Below are 25558 nucleotides of genomic sequence, written 5' to 3'. Positions count from 1 at the left end.
TTCTTCAAGAACACAAAAAACAAGTTATTATTTTCTTCAAGAACACAAAGAACTTGGAGATTTAGAGGCCTCCAAATCTTCTCACCAATAACTGACAATAACCAAGAGAGTGTAGGCTCTTACTTGGCTCTTCAAATCTTAAACTTTTGTTCTTCGTGAGTTAACACAAAGAACTAATATAGTTTTTAGAGAGTTTCTGAAAACTATGATCAAGAATACTTGATTGAATGAATTGAAAGCCACATGCTCTTCTTTATTTATTGGCATAGCAGGGAGACATAGAATCAGATTTAAACAATATGGGACAAAGGAGCAGTTCTAATTCTTTTAGAACTCTGTAATATCAATCCAATGGTTGATATTAGAGTAGCATGGACAGCTAGGATTAATCCTAGCCTCCATGCTATGGCCGTGTGGTCCATGGAGAATTCTCCATGGGCTACATGGCTTCATGCTCCTTGGATTGGGCTTGGGTTTCACTCCAAGCCTTTTCCCTTGTCACTAATACGTAGGCCCAGTGAATAAACTCTGGCCTTATGTATTTCCACTTATGCTCATTAGGCCTCTAGGTTTTATCGCAAGCCCAATAACATTTAAACTCTTTAGCCTATGTTTTAATTAAATAAAACACTTAGCCCAATAAATAAAAAAGCCTTATGGTTAAAGCCTTATGGTTAAATTACATCAACTTAGTGAGGGACCTAAAGGAAAAAATATTATTGGCTTGAATATGTCCGTAATCATGTCACCCCGACATTTACTACGCAACAATATTCTAATCATAATTAATTCCACTAAATGAATCTGATTGAGCTCCAATAAATATTTTTGATTTAAAATAATTAATCCCTTTGACTTTTTGACTTATGATTCCTCCATGAAATCTTCCATAGCAGAATTAAGGCTTAAGATACTACCACTTAATTATCTACCTCTTTATCCTTGAGTCACTAATTGTATGTTATTCTCATACATGTGATAAACACATGTATATATATTTTGGTATGCCAACCAAAATACTTCGACCGAAGACTCTGAGAATAATATCCATAAAATCTATCTCAAAGAAAAATTTCTTGTCTCTTGGTTTACCAACAAAGGTTTTGGATTTCCTCTTGAAGTTGGTGTTCCCACAATGTTAGATGTGATTACCCAACGTATTGAGTTCTGTTAACCAACGATAGGTCTCACTCTATTATACATCAAAGTAAGCATCACTTCACATCTGAGTTCACAAACTTCTCAGGATTTAGAATCAAAGTCTAAATAGCCTTTAAGGAGTTTATTGTCTTTTCTCATTATACAGTATCTTAATGAAAAGACACTTCCTTTGTCGGTTCAATGCCTTAGGTTCTCAGCATACTACACATCAATCCCGAAGACACCGCTGTGCTTGATCAAGATAGATCACCGAGATTCGATGTGTAGCAGTCTTTACAAAATGGAATGCCCAGTTCAATTTGCTGACTGCGAACTTTATACTTTAAGGATACAAGGATTATGCACTATGACCTTGTGTGATAACCACGTTACTCACAGCCATAGCCATATTCAATGTAATCCTAGGACCTTTCACATGCATAACAAATATGATAAATTTGGTAATAAACATGTAAAAGACATTTTATGTGCTACATGCTCAATTCATTTTAATTAGTGAAAATAACATCTATATTCATAACAAACATTTGAATGTCAACATAGATATATAAAATCATTGGAATTTAGGGCATAATTCCAACAAAACACTCATCTAAATTAGACGCGGTTGGAGAGTTGTCACTCGTGGCAGCAACTCGGATCCAAGACCCTGCGAAGATTAAAGAGAGATCAACAGTGGAAGGCCACGAAGTTGGGGGGTGTTGTGGCCATTCCACTTCTGATGCCTAAATCAGAAATAGAAAAACAATTAGAGTAAATAATTAAGAATAATGCAAGTATTAAAATGAGAGTAGTAGAAATATTTCACTGTATTTTGTGTTTTAAGTTGCTGCTCATTTTATAGATGTCGTTGGGTACGTTGGTCGCTGAGGGCCACTCTCACTGACTTTCCTTGAATATTGATCTGGTTTGATAATGATCTCAACAGATCTTTCCTATAACTACTTTTTGAAAGGCTATTATAAAGGTTGACTGCATCTTATTGAATCAAGTTTGTTTTGTAGCAGAATCAAAGTAGAACTCTCTTATTGTTGGATTGAAGAGTGGCTCACACGTGTCTTATCCGATGGACAACAAAATGATTTCACGGGTTGAATATGGACCGGAGCCATGGAGCGCCAATATATATGCCTTTCCTTCGTGGGCTTTAGGCCTTATTATTTGATAGGAGAAACTAGGCCTAATGCCCCATTTGGATATTTATAGTGGGCCCTTCTGAGGCCTACTCCAGTAGTCACTCATTCACTTAGGTCACGGTAGTGACCCAATGCGACTTAAGTCTCCTAAGGCCCACTCTAGATACAACAGAGGAATTTTGCAAAAAGTAAGAATTAAACTTTCATTCTCCTTGGATTCCTACCTTATGTCGGCAACCAATTAAAGAGATCAAGAATAGCTCCTTCATGTACAAAAAGAAAAAGAAAAAAACCCCCCGAAAACAACAATGAATGATAAACCGCGCAAAAAAGAAATGGAGAAGGAGAGTTTCAACCTAAAAAAAAAAAAAAAAAATGGAACTTGGAGAGAGATCTAAAGCTTGATTTTGAGAAATGCCGCTCAGCTTTGAGAAGTGAAGCTTGAATTGAGGGCCTTGTTTGACAATGGACTTGTGTAGTGGATTTTTGGTTTGAAAGTGAATGATATGATATAAAGTGAATAGAAATTTTGAATTTTTCGTATTGGAAAGTGAAACATTTTTGTTTAAATAGTAATAAAAAGTTATTTAAGTGATATAAAAAGTAAGAATGTTGGAGGAGTTGAATTATTGGGACTTGTGCAAGTCCATTGCCAAAAAAGGCTGAGAAATGCCACCACATATTTCCCAACTATTAAGAAATGTTTGATTTTTTATTTTTTTTCAACAAAATGATACTAAAAATGGTAGAGATATCATGTAAGTCACCAAGCTCTCCTCATTCCAATTTAAATTTTATTGAAATTTTGAAAATTGCTTTAACCGACGTGGCATGTCCGTTGGAGGTCATTTGGGGACGGTCCCTTTGGTAAACTTTTAGAGTATGTAGCATTTCTCATTTCCGTTCTAATAACAATGAGAGGATTTTTCTTTCTAAATTGAGGACATTCACTCAATACTTGTTGCGATAAAGCATTCATAATAAACTATTTATATTTAGCTTTTTCTTAAAAATATAACAAAAATCATTAAAACTCTCATTTAACAAGCTCCCTTCTTTACTTTATATTTAACTATTGTCATACATGCTCCCTACATTTCAAGAGTCAAAAAGCCAAAGTTATATAATGTTTTTAAACTTATTTTTTAGGGGAAACTACATTTTGCCCTCATGAACTACAACGCCTTGGCACTTTCTTCCCATGAACTACAACGCCTTGACACTTCCGCCCCATGAACCAAACTACCATTTTGTGCCCAAAATCCCCTTCCGTCAGTTAAAGCCGTTAACTCAGACGGTCAAAGCGACAGTGCATTGTAGTTCATGGGAATAAAGTGACAATGCGTTATAGTTCATGGGAGAAAAATGACGCAAAGTGACTGGTTGATCATCTGAGTTAATGGGTTCGACTGACGGAAGAGGGTTTTGGGCACAAAATGGTAGTTCATGGGGGCAAAGTAGTACCGTTGGCAGTTTATGGGGATAAAGAGCCAAGGCGTTATAGTTCATGGAGGCAAAAGGTAGTTTCCCCTATTTGTTACTCTCCTATCCCCTATTGGTTTAAAACTAATAAAAAATAAGAGTCGTGGAATTGGAACACGCTTTGGCGATGATGCCTAACCGATAATGCGCTGGGGCTAAATGCATGCTTTTTTTTTCAAAAAAATTAAAATAATAAAATAATAATAAAAAAAAAAAAATCACGCCCGGCGTGCTTCACTGTTCAAGCACGCCGGCGTGCTCAATATCTTTACCCAAAAAATAATATTGAACTAAAATAGAGAAATGTATAGAGTTTAATGTGTGATTTCTTTTAAAAGTGACTTTCTAAATTAAATAAAGTGATTTTTTCTCCTCAAAAAGCCAATTGTAAATGCTGATATCATACGCAACTAGTCTATTTCTTCTTAACATCCTTTAGTGTACATTAAATGATAATAGGCATTTCTTGGGTGCCCATTTACCGACAACTAGGTTATTCTCAATGGTTTGAGCAAATTATTACAATCCAAATCAGGATGACCTAACAACCTAGCTATACTCTTTTATGAAATATTTTTTATTCACCTTTTACTGGATTATAGAAAAATGTATGAATAAAGGTATCCTTTATTTACACTGAAGTATCATTTATTCATACATTTTATCCACCAAGTCATTTATGTTTACACTTTACCCACTGAAGTTATTTTCAAAAGTTTTTGTTAAAAAAAGGTCACATGCCACAAACGTGACTTGGTTTCCGTCCAAATATATAGATTTGATAAATAGATGGTATTTTTTGCCAACATCAGATACATTGTTGGGGTCTTTCGTTAATTTTTAAATATTAGGCGCTCAAACACAAATGCATGGATACTTTAGAGGGGTAAAATGTATTTTTTCCTAATTTTTATTATTGCCCAGAGAGAAACGTATGAGTTATTTGCTTGGAAACATTAATTTAGCAACCTTTGATCTTACCATTGCTTAACGATATATTTGATAATTATTGACTTATTTTTAATGATAGAAAAGATTATGTTATCTTGTTTAATGCTTGATAGAAAATCCTGTTTATTGAACCCATTTTGAAAACATTTGAAATTTTGTGAAAGTATATGTTAATAAGCTATGGAACTTAGTTATCACTTATCATAATCCTGTAAGGTCTTACGATTTCACCCTTGTACCCCTGGTAATTGATGTCTTTGTAACATTGGCAGACCGCAATACTTTAAGAGAAGTGCCATACTTTTTTTTTTTTTTTTTTTTTTTATTACTAAAAGTTGGTTCTTAAATGATGTGTCACTATTTTATACTGGCCATAAGATTTATTATTGTAAAAAATGTGTGACCAACTTATGAGATAGTTACACCTCATTTGGAAATCAACTATTGAAATTTTTTTTAGAAAATGTAGCATTTCTCATACTTTAATTGATGTCTATGTGACATTGCGTCAGTGCGTGACGCCTATTCAATGTCTAAAGCATTAATTGATGATTACCTGCCTATTATGTTGTGCCAAGTTACTTTATTTGTATGAGACTTGCAATTTAGTATTCTCTTATCACTACAAAAAAAAAAAAATTTCCTCACGGAAGTTTTCTGACGTGGCGTTTCTGACACGTGTTGATTGTCAGAAGCATAGGTGACAAGAAAAAAAATTTTCTGACGTGGTGGTTCTGACGCGCGTCAGAAAATTAAAAAATTAAATAAAAAATTAATTTTTTCTTTTTGAAATTTTTTCTGGAATTTTTTTTTTTGAATTAAAAATTTATTAATTTAAATTATTATTAATTTTTTTTATTTTTTATTTTCCTCTGCACGGCAGCTCCCTCACGCTGTCGTGCAGATCTGTGTTTCTCAACACAGCTGCACCATGGTGCAGAGATGTGCACGTCCATACTCTTCTTCTTCCTAGATCTTTTTTTTTTTTTGCTTCTCTTCTTCTTCTCTTCTCCCTTTCTTTTTCTTCTTCTCTTCTCCTTTTCTTTTTGTTCTCCTTCTTCTGCCTAATTTCTTCGATTTGTCGTGGAGAGAAGGGAGAGGAGAGGGAGAGAGTGTGGGAAAACTAAATGAAGAGGGAAGAATAAAAAGAGGAAAAAAGTGGAGGGAAAATAAGAAAAGGGAAAAATTTCAAAATTTTGGCCTCTTTTTTTTTTTTTTTTTTTTTTTTTTCTGACGCTCCAAGCCAAATTGGTGCGTTAGAATTTTCTGACGTACTATTTTTTAACACATCAGAAAATGCTGACGTGACAAAAATCATGTATTGTTTGCCACGTCAAAAAATAGCAATTTTTTTGTAGTGTATCTTTTTTTTTTTTTTTTTTTTAAATCAACTATTGGATATGTAAGATCCACACTTTCACTCATATAAGTCCTACATCTTCAATGACATTTTTTTTTTTTATTTATATCATCACTTATCTTAAAAACTTAAATCGATAAAAATAAACATAATAATTTAATTTATATTTAAACATACAAAAATGATGTCATTTTCCAACATCTTGTCTAAACTATCAAACACCTTTTTGGTTGGAACAGAACAAATAGAAAAAGGACAGAAAGTACACCAATGGGTTGTAAAAGTACTATAAAATACATAGTTCCAAGTGGTTCACTTTTTGTCTTTTTTTTTGTGAGCATCTAATAAGTGGTTTAGCATAAAAACATATGTGAAGAACCGAGTGCAGGAAGTTAGGATCCTACATTTGGCGGCCCCCATATGGTGAAAGATTTTATTGCAGATGATTGAGTCATCTTCCAACATCTTCTTTTAACAATCAATTAAACACCTTTTTGCCTGAAACCTGTCATGGGCTGTACTTGAAAACCTTATTATATATATATTCTTCCAAGTGGTTTGTTATTCTAATCAAACCTATACTGGCGTGAATAAAATTAATGACATGTTGTTTTGATTTCTTCCAGAAATAGTAAAATCCATGTGCCATGACAATACCAAAATGTCATGGGACAGTTGATAATTAAGGATCCAATGTCAGGATGCCGGATTTTGTGGATTACACGTCTTCTCCACATGCATGAGATCGAACTGACAAGGCCTGCTCCATCAACGCCGGAATATTGCAGCTTGGCTACTCCAAAGGCCACTCCATCGGTAGCATCATCAATGGCTTCTTTTTGCCTTCCATTCTTCTTCCTTAATGCATTTCCACATCAACTCCATTTCAACAATGGCTTCTGTAGACTGTAGCATGAGCACTTTTTGGCTTACCAGATAAACTTACCCAGCTAGTGCATCTCGTGGTCATAATACATTGTGTTGAGACAGTTTTCCGAAATGATGACGTGTGACGGACCCTATTTGATCGAGGGATTAACCGAGGGTTATAACTGAATAATCAACAAAGAAAAAGGAATCAAAGCTGCCGGCGTTGTCCGGCCGTTGGAAGCTCCGATGCCTAAGTTAGTCACAGGGTTTAAGAGAAAAAATGAACTTGGAAACTGTGGATCAGAGAGAAGATAGGCAAAGTATTCAGTTTTTGGAGGGTAAAAGAAGTTACCGAAATAGTGAAAGAGGACCCCCCTTTTATAGGCATCAGATTGTACCTGTTCATCTAACACTGTAGACTTTTACCGAGGGTCCACGTGTCAACAATATATCGGAGAACATCAAATAGGATATTTATTCAGATATGTTTATTATTTCCTAAGGGTAACACTCGGTACCTGCCTCAGGCTCGGCTGACCGAGCCTGATAACCAACTGTCGATAATATAATCTATATAAGCCTAAGTTTGCCGAACATGAGTTTATTCTAAACAGTAAAAAATGACCGAGTATTGGGAATGGGCCGATAGGTTCGAACTGGGCCCAACCCAACTGAATTATGGACCAATAGTTACCCCCCAATTTCCTTTTCTAACAGAATAAGGAAATTACATGTAGAAAACCGAGTGTAGGTCAGTTTTTATAAGCTCGGTTTTAACTTTTGGCAAAATGACGCGAATTGATTGATTTTTTTGAATTTCAAATTTTGAATTTTGAATTTCAAAAAATAAAACTGAAGCGTTTGGGATGCTTACGTCCGCCTTTTCGCGAGCCACGCGTCGGATTTCTGATGGTTTCACGTTTTCTGTAGTAGCCACGCATCAGCTTCTGCACAGAGACAGAAATGCAAAAACGTCACTTCGCCGAACCCTAGCTCCTAGGGTATTCAATGCGTCGTTCGGTCTTCTTTCGTAGGTCTTTATAAACCTTCCTTCCCCTTCGTTCAAACCCCACTGTTCTATATCGCAGAAGCCATTGTTGCTCTTTCGGAGTTCCATCGATCTTCTTCTTTCCTTTCAATCTTGATATTTTCTTTATTCAAGCCTTTCTTGAATTCGTCCTTCTCCTGTTTGAACGTTCAGTCAAGCACTCCTGTTTGAACGTTGCCTACACATATTCCCACAGGGACTTACTTCCATCTTTCGTTTCACATTCCTCTACTGTCGATTCCTGATGAGTCTTAAGGTTGAAGACACTCCCAAGGAACTGGGTGAATCACACCCAGTTACATGGAGATCCAAATTGTCGGGGGAAAATGAACAGCAGATCCGTGAAGCTTGTCACCTTCCTGACTCGGTTCAGCTAAGGTTCGATGACGATAATGTTGGGGCTGTGGTGGATGTCGACAGTAAAGAAGCCTGCGTTTATTTGGACATGTTCCAGATTGGTTTGAGGCTGCCTTTCCCGAGGGTAGTTCGGGAGTTGCTGAGTTACGTTCCGATAGCTCCACATCAATTGGCGCCGAACGGTTGGAGAGTATTCTTTGCCTCCATGATTGCTTGGCCAATGATCCTCGGGGTGGATTATCCACTCACAGTTGCAGAGTTTCTCTCGGTTTACCGACTGATGAAGTGTTCCAGAACCGAGTTTCTGTACACTTTCCAACTCAGAAAGAAAAAGAAACTCTTCACCTTCAGGCGCACCTATTCGAGCAACCATGGGTGGAAGGATGAGTTTTTCTTTGTACAAGGTAACTGGGAATTCTCACCTTCCGAAGTAATCAGGGACCCAAGCGTCCCTCGAGAAACTACTGCCCCGTCAAACCGAGGTAAAGCTGAGTTTCGCACTTTGTTCGTTTTACTTCTCTTTTGTGGCAAAACTATTTCTGATATCTGTTTTTCAGGTCAACAAGAACCTCGTTTAACCCCGGTGGAGGAGAAACGTGTGAAGGATGTGCTGAGGTACGCCGAGCTTAATCCTCTAAAGATGGATTACGACGTCATCATGGTTGAGGAGAACCTGAGGCGATATGTGTGGACCCCCGCACCCGCAAGGCTAGTAGAAGCTACTACGCCGAGAGCACCAGCTACCGAGTTGCCGAGAAAGCCGACTGCTAAGGCTACCGAGTCTTCCAAAGGGAAGGGAAAGAGGAAAGCTGAAGATGTTCCTCTAAAGAAAACCTTGGCGAGGCTGCCGGTTAGTGCAAGAGTCTCGTTGACGATTGCTGATGAGCCCGAGGGTCCCAAATTCCCCTCTCCGAAGAAGAACAAGAAACGAGTAAAGACCATTGCTGGGAAGATTAAAAAGAAAATCAGGGCTGCCGAGGATAGCTCGAAGACAGCCGGACTTATTTCCGAACCTGCAGTGGAAGAAGTGACAGGACATTCGGCTGCTATGACTGAAGAAGTGAGAAGTGGGGGTGCCATTGATCCGAAAGCACCTGAGCCTGAAACAACTGCTCCTCATGTCAGGGCATACTCCAATGTCCTTGGCGGGGTCAGGGAGTTCCTGAGTAGGCAGGATAAGTTAGCTTAGGATGCCCTCCTTGCAGAGCGGACTCCCCCAACTCCTTTTTATACAACTGCTAGAGCTGAAGTTGCTGCTTCCGAAGTTCCGGAAGTTACTCCACCCTCGGCTATCCCTCCTTCTTCTACTCCTGCCGAGTTTGTACAGATAAACTCTTCTGATTCTGAGGAAGAGGACCCAGTAGCTACTGATCGGATTCTTGAAGAGGTGGTTACACAAATGGCCCTAGAACGACCACTTGATGCGATTCACCCCGATCAGGCTGAGGTTGGAGGCACATCCATGTACCTCGAATATGCGCACGCCGAGACTGCAGATGCTGGAGCCCAAGATATTGATGAGGTTGTGGTTGCCGAACTTTCAACTGTCGAACCTGTTGGTGGTGCACAAATGGCTTCAGAGCCTATGGTTACCGAGCACGGAGTTGCTGAAGAAGAGGTTGGCTTCAAGTTTCCAGTTGGCGGCGAATTATCACACCTCGGAGAATCGTCCCAACTTGGAAAAAATAAGCCTCCGAGTGTGATCCCGGGGAGCCCCTCTGAACTAGTGATGAATGTTTCCATGGAAAACCCTGCCAGGTCCTCGAGGGCAACTGACTCCTCAGCAGAGCACACACCTGACCCAATCTTTTGGACTATTGGGGAGCCTCTTTCTCGGCTAGGTGACAAATGGCTTGACAACCCTTTCGCCCTATTGGCAAGTGCGATCCCAGCCACTAATCCAGTAGACATGAGTGATCAATTCCCCAAGGAAGTGATGGAGCACATGTTATACCATCAGCTAGAGGTAAATATATTCTCACTTACTTGGTCTCTAACAGTAATATTTTTGTTCTAATAAAATTCTTTCTATCTGTAGGGGTCAATGAACAGCATGAGCTACTACCTTCGTTTCAGAAGGTCTGCTGAGATTATGGCTCGGGAAAACAAGGAAATCAAGAAGAAGCTTGAGGAAGCTGAAGCCGAGATACAACGTTTAGAAGCTCAAAGTGTTGGAGCTATCTCTAGGTCTCAAAAGTTGGAGTCTGAGCTTGCTGTTGAACGAACCATACATGCGAGTTTAAAAGCTGACTTCTCGACTCTTGAGGAGGGAGCAACTCGGCTTAAGAGGAGCTTTGATGAAATTTTGACGTTGGAGCCCGAAAGTACAAAGAAGAAGCTTGATGATGACGAGGCTGAGCTTCGTCTTTCCAAACAAAAGGTTACAGATCTGGAGGCTCGGTGCTCTCAAGCTCTTTCTCGGGTTCAAAAACAAAGTATCCAGGGGATTGCCGAGAGATCCAGGAACAGACAATTGCTTCTCGATAACTCAGCCCTGGTCGATAAGGTGGCTTCCTATAAGGAAAAGCTTACTAAGGCCGAACTTCAATGTCGAGCCGCGAGTCTCGAATTAATCAAGTTTCTGAAGAGTTGTAGAAAGCTCAGAGATATTCGGCCATCCAGTGTACCAGAGCCGAAGTGGCTGAGGGAAAACTGAAAACAACTGAAGAGCAGCTGCTGGCCTCAGAAAAAAGAAGAAAGTCGGCAAAAAAGAAAGCCAAAGATGCTGACAAGAGGGCTGGGGGTTTTAAAGGGAAATTCCTACGAGCTAAGGAGCAAGTTTTCAAATACAGGAACAAAGCTCGGGATTTCTATAAGCAGCTCTCCTTCGCCTCCTGGGCCCGAGATTACGGTTGGGGCACAGGTTTCATTTCGGGTTTCGAAACCTTCTGCAGCTGGTCGAAGAATCCTGCCAAGGGTCTCGACCTTAACACCATAAAACCCGAAGATGTTCCTCCCACAGAAGAGGCCATTTCGAAGATTGCCATACTTGGCAAAGAGCAGATGCCTGATTGCAAAGGTATCACAATGTTCGGCTTCGACCCATTTGTTCAGCGTGCGACTGGGGAATCCTCTGTTGCAGCTGAACGTCCTGGGGCTGAAAAATCTTCAACTGTTGATTCGAAAGAATCAATAACTGTATTTGATGAAGAATGGGACTGTGCCTCCTCTTAATCTTCCTGATTTTCCCAGATGTAAATAACAGAGATAACATATCTCTTTTTGTATCTAATTATCTTAACTTGTAAATGAAGGAAATTTTTTAATAATGAAAGAAAGAAATTTTTGTTCTTTTGCTAACATCAACCTTAATATCAAACTTGCACACCGATAGATCTCAGCAATTTCATGCAAACACACTATGTATACCCCCCCGATTCCCATAGTTTATAAATGTAATTTATACTAATGAGAATCTTAACGAGGCGTAAAAAACTTGAACTGAGTGTAAAACTTGAATTAATACCGTAGCATGCTGCATGTTCGACTGAGAATGCGCTGCTTGTGAATAAATTACACTTATCTATGATAATCATATACTTTGCTTGAGAAAAATGCTTGGTATGAAGGTTTAATACTCGGTGGATGCTGTAGTTGTAAGGATGCTTATGAACTTCATCATCGGGAAAGTGCCTTAGTGATGTTTATCGAAATACGTTCGGGAACTTCTCTGGCTATATTTCTCTGATGTAGAACCTTCGAGTAAAGGTTAAGTTTGGAAAGCGCTTTGTTCAGCTATATCTCCGAACTCCTCCTTGGGAAAGTGCCTTAGTGACGTTTCGCCGAGTTACACTCGGGAATTCTCAGGCTATGTTTCGCTGAAGGGAACGTTTGAGCAAAAGGTTTAAGTTTTGGAAAGCGCTTTGTTCAGCTATATTTCCAAACTCTTCCTCGGGAAAGCGCTTTAGTGATATTTCACCGAATTGGGTTCGGGAAACTCTCTAGCTATATTTCACCGAAGGGTTGGAGAGTGTTATAAGTACTTCTTCAAAAGATGACTCTCGGAAAAGTGCTTTAGTTCAGCTACATTTTCCGAGTATAGAATAGAGAATTTTATTGGATGCTGAGCTTGGCACGTTTTGGCATGCTTGGACATTTGACCGAGCAAAACTCGGTAAATTCTCCGGCTATGTTTCGCCGAGGTAGAACCTTTTCAGAAAAAAGGTTTACATTCGTTTAGTTAAAGCGCCTCGGTAAGAACATATCGAGTGATGCTCGAGAATTCTATGGCCATTTTTCACTTAAGGTTTTCAGAAAGTGTTTATAAGAATCCTTCTAAAGATTGTTTTTATCTGAATTTAATCTCCGAACGTTAACCGAAGACATGGGCTGCCACATGCTTAAGATTTCTGTATGATTATAACCTCAGAGGATCCTTCATTAATATGCATCGATTTAACCATAAAAAGAATACAACAAAAGTGATGCTATGAGAATTATAATTCTATACAAAATACTTCTTAAGATGTTCAGCATTCCATGGTCGTTGGAGTTGTTTTCCTTCAGAGTTTGTAAGATGGTAAGCTCCCGCTTTGCCACATTTGATCACCTGGTATTGTCCTTCCCAATTCGGTGCGAGTTTTCCTTCGGTTCCATCTTTGGTTGCCAGGGTGACTTTTTTCAGAACCAAATCTCCAACTTGGAAACTACGACGTTTCACCCGTCGGTTGAAATACAAAGCAACTCTCTGCTGGTATGATGCCATTGTGACTTGAGCCTGATCTTGTTTTTCTTGTAGCAAGTCCAAATGTAGCTTCAAACCTTCGCCGTTGAGATCGGGGTTGAATGTGTCCACGTGAAAACTCCCCGATCCGACCTCTGCAGGGATGACAGCCTCGGTTCCGTAGGCTAAGGCGAAAGGAGTTTCCTCAGTCGGAGTTCTCCTGGTTGTGCGATATGCCCACAAAACTTTAGGAAGATTTTTCGCCCATTCCCCTTTGTGCTGATCGAGCTTCTTCTTCAGAATCTTGAATATGGTTTTGTTAGTTGCTTCTACTTGTCCATTTGCTTGGGGATGTCCTGGGGATGAAAAGTATTGCCGAACATGAAGTCCAGCACACCAATTTCGAAAGGTCTCACAGTCAAACTGCTTACCATTGTCTGTAACAACAGCATGAGGAATCCCATATCGACAAATGACACTTTTCCAAAGAAATTTCTCGATGTTCTTTGCGGTAATATTCACCAGAGCTTTAGCCTCTGCCCACTTGGTGAAATAATCGACAGCGACTACAACGAACCGCACTCCTCCTTTGCCTGTAGGTAATGGCCCTACTATATCTACCCCCCATTGTGAAAACGGCCATGGCGAGGAAACCGAGCTAAGTTCTTTAGGAGGTTGCTTGATAACGTTGGCAAAGCGCCGACAATTGTCACAAGTTTTGACCATGTTTATGGAGTCCTGGTTCATACTCGGCCAAAAGAACCCTGCTCTCACCGCTAGGGGTGAAATAGCGGTTGCAGTTAGCGGTTAGTGGCTAAAACCGCTAACCGCAACCGCCTAGGCGGTTAGTAAATTTTACTAACCGCCTCCGCTAACCGGGTAGCGGTTAACCGCCTAGGCGGTTAACCGCCCGGTTAGCGGTTAACCGCTTTGGAATAACCGCTTTTTTCTAACCGCTTTTTTTGGGCTTTTTTCTTTGGACCGATTTTGGGCCGGGTTTGGACCGGGTTTGGGCCGGTTTTGGGCTCACTTTAAACATTTTTTTTTTCTCATTTTAAACATTTTTTTTCCCTTTCCATGGCCATTTTAGCATTAAAAATTGCTATATACCAAAATCTTGTTGGCCACCTTCTACAAATCTACACATCATATAATATACAAATAAAATTACAACAAAATCATCACTTCACTTGTAGTCTTATACATAAACTCACAAGTAAGTTCATAAACTCACACATAGAAATAAAATAAAACACAAACAAATTCATAAACTCACAAGCAACCAAAAAAACCAACATATATGGTTAAACTTGAAGCTTGAGGCTCATTTCAATCAACCAAAAAAAGTTCATAAACTCACAACTTATTGTTATTATATATATATAATATATAAATATATATTATATTTTAAAAAAACCGGTTAGCGGGTAGCGGTTAGCGGTTAGCGGATTTCCAAAACCCACTAACCGCTAACCGCAACCGCCTAGGCGGTTAGCGGTTTTTACTAACCGCTTTCAAAGCGGTTAGGCGGTTAGACGGTTAGCGGTTAACGGTTATAACGGTTAGCGGTTAGCGGTTGCGGTTAGGCGGTTTTAAATTTCACCCCTACTCACCGCTTTGTGTGCTAAAATGCGGGCCTCCGAGTGACTTCCACAGATTCCTTCATGAATCTCACGAAGGATATAATCACCCTCTTCTTTAGAGACACATTTAAGGAGAGGTAACATAAAACCTCGTTTAAAAAGAGCTCCATTGACCAGTGCGAACCGAGCAGCCTTTCTTCTTAACTGCACTACATTCCTCTTATCTCCTGGCAGAATTCCCTTTTCAAGGTAATTAACAATTTCTTCAGCCCAAGCAGGCATGACTTCGATAGTTAAAATAAAAACCTTCTCAACGATGGAAGGTTGTTGCTGAATTTGTACTATCTGGTCAGTCTCCCCCAATTCACACTCGGTTGAAGAGCCCAAACGGGCTAGATGGTCTGCCTTCTCATTCTCTTCTCTTGGGATTTTAACAATGCAACACTTTTTGAAAGTTTTTTGCATACCTTTAATATTGGATAAGTAGAGCTTCATCTTGCTGCCCTTAGCCTCAAACTTGCCGCGAATGTGGCCGACAATAACTTGAGAATCACTCCGCACCTCTACAAACTCTGCCTCTAGCTCTTGGGCTAAACCGAGTCCAGCTATTACAGCTTCATACTCGGCTTCATTGTTAGTAGTTTTAAATTCCAATCTCAATGAACTCTTCAACTCTCTTCCATCTGGTGTAATAATTACAACTCCAGCTCCACCATTTATCTTGGTGGATGAACCATCCACATAAATTACCCATGTCCTCTCCTTCGGCCAATCCTCCTGGTCTTGAATGTTGGTGAATTCTACCACAAAGTCTGCTAAAGCTTGACCTTTAACAGCATTACGTGAGACAAAATGAATGTCGAATTCACTAATTTCGATTGCCTAGTTGACTAACCGACCAGACAAGTCTAACTTTCGGAGTACTTTCTTCAATGGATACTCGGTCAAAACATTGATTGTATGAGCTTGGAAGTACGGTCGGAGCTTCCTGGAAGCAACTACCAGGGTGAAAGCAAGTTTCTCCATCTGCACGTATCTCTCCTCGGCCCCATGTAACGCTCAGCTAATAAAGTAAACCGGCTTCTGAACACCCTCTTCTTTGCGAATCAAGGCTGTACTGACCGCAGTCGGAGATACGGCTAAGTACAAATATAATACTTCTCCAGGAATAACTCGGCTGAGAAGAGGTGGACTGACCAGGTATCTCTTAAGTTGCTCGAATGCCTGCTCACATTCTTCAGACCATTCGAAAGCCTTGCGCAAAATCTTAAAAAATGGGAGACACTTATCTGTAGACCGAGAGATGAACTTGTTCAAAGCTGCGATTCTCCCTGTCAACTGCTGAACTTGCTTTACATTTTTTGGAGATTGCATATCCAACACCGCTTGAATCTTCTCTGGATTATCCTCAATCCCTCGGCTAGACACCATATAACCGAGGAACTTCCCAGATGAAACTCCAAATGCACATTTGGTGGGATTAAGCTTCATCTTGAAACGCTTCAATGTCTTGAAGGCTTCTTGCAAATCTGTCACATGATCTATCCGCAGCTTGCTCTTGACTAGCATATCATCAACATAAACTTCCATGTTCTTCCCGATCTGCTCTTGAAACATCTTGTTTACCAACCTCTGGTAAGTTGCACCGACATTTTTCAAACCGAATGGCATGACTTTGTAGCAATATAACCCTCGGTCGGTGATGAAGGCTGTCTTTTCTTGATCAGATGGATGCATGAAAATCTGATTATAGCCCGAGAAGGCATCCATGAAGCTCAGCAACTCATACCCCGCTGTTGCATCAACCAAAAAGCTAATATGGGGTAATGGAAAACTATCCTTTGGGCAGGCCTTGTTAAGATCGGTAAAATCTATACACATCTTCCACTTCCCAGAAGACTTCTTAACCATCACCACATTGGACAACCAATCAGGGTAATGCGCTTCTTCGATAAACTGAGCTTTCAGGAGCTTGCCCACCTCCTCGGCAATTGCCATGTTTCTGTATGGAGCAAATTTCCTTCGCTTCTGTTTTACAGGTTTAACTTCGGGATTAATGTTCAAGTGATGAACAATATCCTTGGGATCAATCCCTGGCATGTCTTCAGGAGACCATGCAAAAACTTCGAGGTTTTGTTGGAGAAACCGAACAAGGACTTCTCTAACCCTAGAAGTTAGTTGAGAATCGATCTTGACAACCTTTTCTTCAGCTATGGGTACGTCAACTAATGGCTCAGCTGGCTCCTTTCTCAACTGCATCTTCCGCTCATCACCCAAATTGCCGATAGTCAAAAGTGCTGACTTTGTGCATTTCTTCAAGGACGTATGGTAACACCTTCTGGCAACAACTTGGTCTCCCTGAACCTCGCCAACTCCCTCAATGGTTGGGAACTTTACTTTCAAGTGGTAGGTAGAAGTAACCGCTCTCAATTGATTCAAAGCTGGACGACCGATGATCATGTTATAAGCTGATGGTCGGTCGATGACCAAAAAACCTACCATCATAGTGGATTGCCTGGGAGCGGTCCCCGCTGTGATTGGAAGAGCAATCAACCCAATGGGTTGGACACGCTCACTTGCAAATCCTATCAATGGTGACAGGAAGGGCTTCAACTTCTCTTGGGCAATGCCCAATTGTTGAACAACTGTCCAATAAATGATATCAGCCGAGCTTCCGTTGTCTATCAACACTCGATGAACGGCATGGTTAGCCACCGTTAGAGTTATCACCAACGCATCATCATGTGGCATCGAGACTTCTTTTGCATCTTCCTCTGAAAATGTTAGAATACTCGATTCTTGTTTCTAGATTTTGGAGGGTTTTTCAATTACTAGGATTTCTTCCATTCTTGCCTGCTTGGCATAAGCCTTCCTCGCCGAGCTTGATTCTCCTCCACTAGCAAGGCCTCCTGAGATAGTACGAATCTCGCCAATAATAGCTTGGTTCTGGGGACTCTGCTGCTGATTCTGCGAAACTCTCGATTCCTCACGCCTCAGCCTTTGATTGCGTGATCGATCATTATTCTGTCCCGAATACTGACCCTGACCATCCTGGGAGCTCTTCCCCTTGCCATTTTCTTTAGCCAAGAAATTCAGCAACTTTCCATTCCTCAAAAATTTTTCAATCTCGAATCGAAGACTGATACAATCCTCGGTTGCCCATGATCATTATGATACTCACAAAACTTCTGAGTATTACAGTACTGGGGAGGAGACTTCATCCTTCCTGGCCATCGGAAGCTCAGATCCTTCTTAACTTCCATGAACACCTTATAAACAGTTGTATTCAGGGGTGTCCATCCCACATATTGTTGATGCTAATTTGGCCGTGGAGGTAGATCGACCTTTCTTTCCAGGATCTTAGGATTTTGGCGATCCTTCTTTTTCTTCTCGACATAGACCCTCGGTTTCGTCATACCTGGATCAGTAGCAGGATTGTTCTCAGCAGCTTTAGATTTCAGCAACGCTGAGATAGTCTCTTCCTGGTTGATAAACTCCTCTGCCTTGCTGTTGAACTGTCACAAAGTTCCTGTTTTTGGCCTTTTGGACAACTCGGCCATCAGAGGCCCTTCAGTCTGTATACCGTGCATCAATGCTGAGAGAATGGTTTGCTTGTCAGTACTCTCCACTGCCAGCTTCTCCCGATTGAACCGTAACAAATAATCCTTCAAGGACTCGTTCTTCCCTTGCACTAGGGATAATAGATATGCTGGATTCTTCTTTCTTCTTCGAACGGCAAGAAATTGTCCTAAGAACTGCTGCCCAAGATAATCAAAATTATCAACAGATTTAGGACTCAGACTTCCAAACCATTCTTTAGCAACTCCCCTTAGAGTTAACGGGAAGGCTCGGCAAGCAATTTCGTCAGGAGTTTCATGAAGGATGATGTGAGCTCAGAAGCTTTCCATGTGATCGGAAGGATCTCCACTTCCATCATATTCGCCGATCCGAGGAACCTTAAAACTACTAGGCATTGGAAACCTCATCACCCAATCAGTAAAAGGTAAATTGGTATGTTGCATGAGATCCTCGGTGGCGGACCAATTTTCCCCATTTTCGATTAAGAAAGCCATCTTTTCAAACTTCTCCTGGAGATCTTTAACGTCTTTATGCACGATAGCTTCCACAGGCTTATCAAGATGTGACCGAGCATGACGAGAATGACTACACTGGGAATGACTATGGTGGGTTTTGGCATGACTAGACTCTCCATGGTGTGACCTACCACCAAGCTGTGAACTCTTGGTGTGCTCTCGTCGGTGAGTGTTTGCTTTGGTCTGAGTGGTATGCGGATTTCCTTGTATTGAACTTCCAGCGTCTTATTGGGTTGATTGATGCCGAGCTGATGGTGGTGGCTCCCTAAAATACTCCTCACGTCTTCTCTTCTGTGTCGAATCTTCTCTAGGAGGCAGCCTAGAGACGATCTCTTCATTTTGCTTTCTCATAGCCTCAACAGATTCGGCTATGCGCTTCATGAAACCCACCATAATGGCTGTTTGGGGATTTGGATCGTGTGAGGTTCCGGGTATATCTGGTTGGATGACTGGGATAAGATGTGGGGATGTGCTGGCGTGTGGGGGTGTGTTCACCATATCGGAATATATGAGATTAGTAAGAACCGATAAAAAATCGAGTTCCCACAGACGGCGCCAAGCTGTTGAGACAGTTTTCCGAAATGATGACGTGTGACGGACCCTATTTGATCAAGGGATCAACCGAGGGTTATAACTGAATAATCAACAAAGAAACAGGAATCAAAGCTGTCGGTGTTGTCCGGCCGTTGGAAGCTCCGATGCCTAAGTTAGTCACAGGGTTTAAGAGAAAAAATGAACTTGGAAACTGTGGATCAGAGAAAAGATAGGCAAAGTATTCAGTTTTTGGAGGGTAAAAGAAGTTACCGAAATAGTGAAAGGGGACCTCCCTTTTATAGGCATCAGATTGTACCTGTTCATCTAACACTGTAGACTTTTACCGAGGGTCCACGTGTCAACAATATATCGGAGAACATCAAATAGGATATTTATTCAGATATGTTTATTATTTCCTAAGGGTAACACTCGGTACCTACCTCAGGCTCGACTGACCGAGCCTGATAACCGAGTGTCGATAATATAATCTATATAAGCCTAAGTCTGCCGAACATGAGTTTATTCTGAACAGTAAAAAATGACCGAGTATTGGGAATGGGCCGATAGGTTCGAACTGGGCCCAACCCAACTAAATTATGGACCAACACATTGTATAAGGACAATTGTGGCTTGCCCTTTTGAGTTGCAGGGTGTCAAACTATCAAGAACTTGTAATGAAATTAAGGCTCAGTTTGTTTCGCTATAAAAAAAAAAAGGTTTTTTCTATTTTTGAGTATTAGGAGCAACATAAAATATTGATTAACTTAAAAAAGTTTTCAATTAAACAAGGAAAATAATCTTCATAAGGCATACAATGGTTTACGCTTCTTTTCTATGTAAACCATTTTTCGCCATTCTCCCACAATCCCAAGCACAATTGTAAGAGGGCCCCTTATGAGGCTTACCTGCCTGAACACTTTCCCAAGTAGGCCTGGGTATCGGTCAAAACGGTCCGGTTAAGGACCTTATCGGTTATTAACCGATAATTTTCGGTTAAACGGTTTATTAACCGATACCGAACCAATAAGAATTTTAACCGATAATTTCGGTTAAAACGGTACACGGTTAAACGGTCCGGTTAAACCGGTTAACCGATTTAACCGAGAGCTTTATATTGATTTATTTTGTTGGGCCAAAAACCAAAAATGAGTTTTTTTGACTTTTGAGAGCCCAAATACTTTTTGTTGGGCTAAAATAATTTATTAAAAATAAGTTGTTTTAGGACCAAATACTTTTTGTTGGGACCCAAATATTTGTTTTTTGGGCTAAAAATTGAAGCTTTTTTATATTGATCCACTTCAACTTTTTTTTTTTTTTTTTTTTTAATATTATAAAATACATTTTTCCAAAGCAAATGGACTAATTAACACAATGAATGCTAATTAGATTAGCAAAACTAGTTAATGAAAAATGCTTTTACCAAAGACAAAGAAATCTCATCAAATGCCATCACTTAAAAAAAAAACATCAAACCTACCCAAACCCAAATTAAAATAAAATTCATTAATGAATAATAAACAAAGTATTAACTAATTAAAGTCACTTAGCAAAAGGAAAATAAGTCATGGGCAACACCATTATAAAAAAAAAAAAAAAAAAAAATCCGGTTTCTTATCGGTTAACCGGTTAACCGATAAGAACCGCTTAACCGGACCGGACCGAATTCCGGTATACTTTTTTTAACCGATAAGGATATCGGCATATCGGCTACAGTTTATATCGGTTCGGTCGAAGCCGGTAGACGGCCGGTTAAACGGTAACGGTTAATTTGCCCACCCTTATTCCCAAGCATGTGAAGCCCATAAGAGCCCTCTCACAATTGACTTTCCATATTGCAAGTAATGTATACAGAAAATTGTATTGTACTTCAATCTCACTCACATAGGTCTTCTATTCTTACACATTTGCTTCTTCCATAGCTCTTCTTTGCCAATATCTCTCTCTCTTCCTTGCAACTCTTCAAACTACGTGAAAATATAAAAAATATTTGAAGATTTTTCTTACAAGTCAAACGTCAGAAAATGTTTTTAAAACTCAGGGTTGTAATCATGCAACGAAAATTGCAATTATTCCGAAAAATGTTTTGAATAAATATTTTACACTAAAACTAAGAGCAAGCAAAATGATTAAACAAGTGAGTCTTACAAAGATTCTTAATAAATTATTCATAGAAATCAAACTATATATATATATAGTTGGGAATTCCATCCCCATATATATAGTTTTGTAGCCCTTTCTTTTTCTTTTTCATTATCTTGAGTATGTTAGCATCATCACTTTTTGATCTTCAATCTTTAGAGTTTAGAGTTTTAATCTTCAAATTTCGTTGTTCTTCTACAATATTATCTATTCTAAATTTTGTAAATTAGTACTTATTTAGCTTTTTCTCCCCAGCATGAACTGTTGACGAACAGCTAGCTAAAAGTGACAGTTAACATATCTGCTGATAGTACATTTTAACTTAATCGCAGGTGCCCTCCACTACTCTCTGCCGCAATCGTACTCTTGTGTGTTTCTTGAGTCATAAGATTCCACACCATGTCCTTTGTATGATGCTGAAACATGGGATCCTCTTCACTTTCCTCAATCCTGCTTAAATAAAAATATTAATAGTACGTAATTAATAAACCATAAAATAAAAAGCATGCCAACTCCAGCGAATGCCGCTAGCTAATTGCCACGTACGTACCCTTTCATCTCTGAGAAATATATATATATATTCATGCACACAAATTTGCTTCTTTTTCTTTTTTCATGCGCATGTGCACACAACACATGCACAGAAACCCTCTTCTTTCTCATCCAATGCAACCTCTCTTACCTCTCATCTCACCACATAACAAAACCCTAATTTCAGCTCTTTATCAAACCCCTCCTATAAATATGTACTGCTAAGAAACCCTATATATCCATCCCATCTCAACACATATTTACACACAGAAAAGAGCAAAAAATGGTCACAATTCCCACCTTTCTCCTCTTCCTTCTGCTGCTCACGGCAATGTTGAATTCCAACCAAACACTAGCAAGACCAAGCAGCTTTAACTCGGTGGTTCTTGGTATGAAACATTCTAGTACTTCTCTTCCTTCTCCAAAACCCTCAAGGAAGTCATCAAAAAGGCCGTCAGAAGCTTCAGACATGATGGAGCCTTTGAGGGAGGTGAGAGATGGGTATTTAATATCTCTTAATTTTGGGACACCTCCTCAAGCAATTCAAGCATACATGGATACTGGAAGCGACCTTACATGGGTTCCCTGTGGGAATCTGTCGTTTGATTGCATCGGTTGTGATGAGTATAGGAACAATAAGCTGACAGCAGCCAATGCATTCTCTCCCTCTTCATCTTCTTCATCAGGTAGGGATCTTTGTGGTAGCTCCTTCTGTATTGACATCCATAGCTCAGAAAATTCTTTTGACACGTGTACAATGGCTGGATGCTCATTGGCTACCCTTCTGAAAACCACATGCTCCAGACCATGCCCTTCTTTTGCTTACACGTATGGGGCTGGAGGGGTAGTCACTGGGGCACTAACAAGGGATACCCTTACTGTTCATGGAAATAGCCCTGGTGTCACAAGGGAAATTCCAAAATTTTGTTTTGGGTGTGTTGGGTCTACATATAAAGAACCTATTGGGATTGCAGGGTTTGGAAAGGGAGGACTTTCTCTCCCTTCACAACTAGGATTTTTACAAAAGGGCTTCTCTCACTGTTTCTTGGCCTTCAAGTTTGCAAATAACCCTAATATATCAAGCCCTTTAGTTATAGGAGATGTTGCAATATCATCTAAAGATTACTTGCAATTCACTCCAATGTTGAAGAGCCCTATGTACCCTAATTTCTACTATATTGGCCTAGAGGAGATATCTGTAGGCAATGCCAGTGCAATCAAGGTGCCCCAAAACTTAAGGGAAATTGATTGGAAAAGTAATGGGGGAATGCTGATAGATTCTGGAACCACTTATTCTCACCTTCCTGAGCCATTGTATTCACAACTCCTTTCAGTTCTGCAGTCAGAGATAAGCTATCCCAGAGCCACGGAAATGGAGATGAGAACAGGATTTGATCTTTGTTATAAAGTGCCATGCACAAATAACAATTTCATGGATGATCTCCTTCCTTCAATAACTTTCCATTTCCTGAACAATGTGAGCCTTGTTTTGCCGCGAGGAAATCACTTCTATGCCATGGGAGCACCAAGTAACTCCACGGTAGTGAAATGCCTGTTGATCCAAAGCATGAATGATGGAGATTACGGGCCAGCTGGGGTGTTTGGAAGCTTCCAACAGCAGAATGTGGAGGTTGTGTATGACTTGGAGAAAGGGAGAGTTGGCTTCCAGCCTAGGGACTGTGCTTTAGCTGCAGCTGATCAAGGGCTTCACAAAATATAATCCTAATGCTTCTTTTTGCAGGTGGCTCTTGCTGTTTTTTAATGGTGCTTTTTGGCCCACACAATAATTAAAGAGGCATGGTAGTTAGTTTCTAGGCATGATGATGTATTTTTGATTTCTCTTGATTGTGAGTTGTTCTTGGTTGTATGGCTTTGTATTGACCAAGAAAATAAGGTGGATGTAATCTCATTTTTGTGCAACAGAGAAACCAATTGAACTGGAACAGCACAATTAAAAAGCTGTATTTTCTTTCATTGATCCATGAAATTATAGGTCATCCTATTCAAACAGTGCATAAAATCAGAGTAACGCTGGAAACAACGTTTTTGTTTTTATCCTACGAAGATCCCACATTAATAATAGTGTGGATAATTATGAAAAAAATGTGGCTTTAGTATTATTTGACAAAAAAAGGGGTGGGGTGGGGATGGGGTGGGCAAGCCTTCAACAGCTAATTGATTGATGGATCTGGTTAAGGTGCGGTAGTGCAAAACTACCGCACCATGCAGTAGCCCAAAAGCCAGATCCTTGATTGATAAGCATAGAAAAAATATTAAAAAAATAATGATTTTAATCAATATTATAACACAACTCAACAACCAAGATATAGAGTACTTAATTAAAATGAAAGGTATATCGTGAAGTCAAAATTCGGATTCAGAACTTTTACTCTGATACCAATCTAAATTCAAATTCAGAACTCTTTACTAAATTTAGAGTAAACCTAAAAATTAAAATCAACTCTTATATAATTTTAGGTAAAGTCAACATACCCCTATATCAAACTACCACTCAATTGATTGTGTCCCCCCAAAACTATTAAACATTGTCAATGTTCCCCCCAATGACGAAACAACCCTTAGTAAAATAAAAACAAAAAATACTAAAACTTCTAGAAAAAACCTAAAACTAAAAAAATAAAATATATAACACAAGGGGTGCCCAAATTTAAAAATTAAAAAAAAAAAAAAAATCCTTTTTATAAGAAATTTTTTTTAAAAAAAATATTCGATTTCTTTTATAATAATTGAAAATTTTCCTTTTTTTAATAATTTTTTAAAATAAAAATTTCCTTTTTAAAAAATTAAAAATTTTCGTTTAAAAAATAAAAAATTTCATTTTTTTTAAAAAAAAAACAATCGTTTTTTATAATAAAAAAACTAAAAAAAATTTCGTTTTAAAAAATAAAAATAAAACAATTTCGTTTTCAAATAAAATAAAATTAAAAAAATCATTTTTTTAAATTAAAATTTTTGTATTTTTTTAATTTAATTAATTTTTTTTTGAATTTATAGGGGTATTTTTGTCTTATTTTGAAATTTATAGGGCCATTTTTATCTTTATGTAGCCCCGAGGAACATTGACAATATTTTGGTAGTTTATGATGGACATTGTCACAATTGAAGGTTTTGGAGGACATTGTCAATTGGGTGGAAATTTGAGGGGATATGTGAACTTTACCCTACAATTTTTGTACAACCGGGTTAATGTGGAGTGCCTATAAATTGGATTTATGGCCATTTTTCAATGATTTTTGAGTACTCCACACCAACTTAGTTGTATAGAGTCATCCCTCATTTTGTAACGTGTAAATAGTGGGTCACTAAAAAAAGGACTTTAATCAATGTCCTTCTTTGGAAGAGGTGTCGTTCTACTGTTGAAACGACGTCTCGGCCCCCACACGGGCGATGTTGTTTCACTGTGCAAACGATGTGGCCTCTATGGGCCATGCCATTTAAACAGTGCCACGTCGTCAATAGGGTTCACAATGTGGTATTGTGCAACATTGCATTTTACTCTAATACTATTTTAAATTACTAGTTAATTCAAAAATTTAAACTAACAAAAAATAATAAATATAATCATTAATGAATTTATATTTTAAGAGAAAAAATAAGAGGGTCCTCCACTCCAAAGTGGAGTGAAAGA

The 25558-nt window shown here is 39.2% G+C and overlaps 1 protein-coding gene across 1 annotated transcript; it reads left to right on the top strand.

The window, feature by feature from the left end:
* Positions 1-22219: 22219 nt before the first annotated feature.
* LOC132168692 (probable aspartyl protease At4g16563) lies at positions 22220-23629 on the top strand. Its single transcript, XM_059579705.1, has one exon. The coding sequence runs from the start codon at positions 22241-22243 to the stop codon at positions 23627-23629; it is 1389 nt and encodes a 462-aa protein (XP_059435688.1). The 5' UTR covers positions 22220-22240.
* Positions 23630-25558: the final 1929 nt, after the last annotated feature.

Source organism: Corylus avellana, chromosome ca2, assembly GCF_901000735.1.
Source record: "Corylus avellana chromosome ca2, CavTom2PMs-1.0".
NCBI classification, from domain to species: Eukaryota; Viridiplantae; Streptophyta; class Magnoliopsida; order Fagales; family Betulaceae; genus Corylus; species Corylus avellana.
This window is presented reverse-complemented; position numbering and strand designations above follow the sequence as displayed.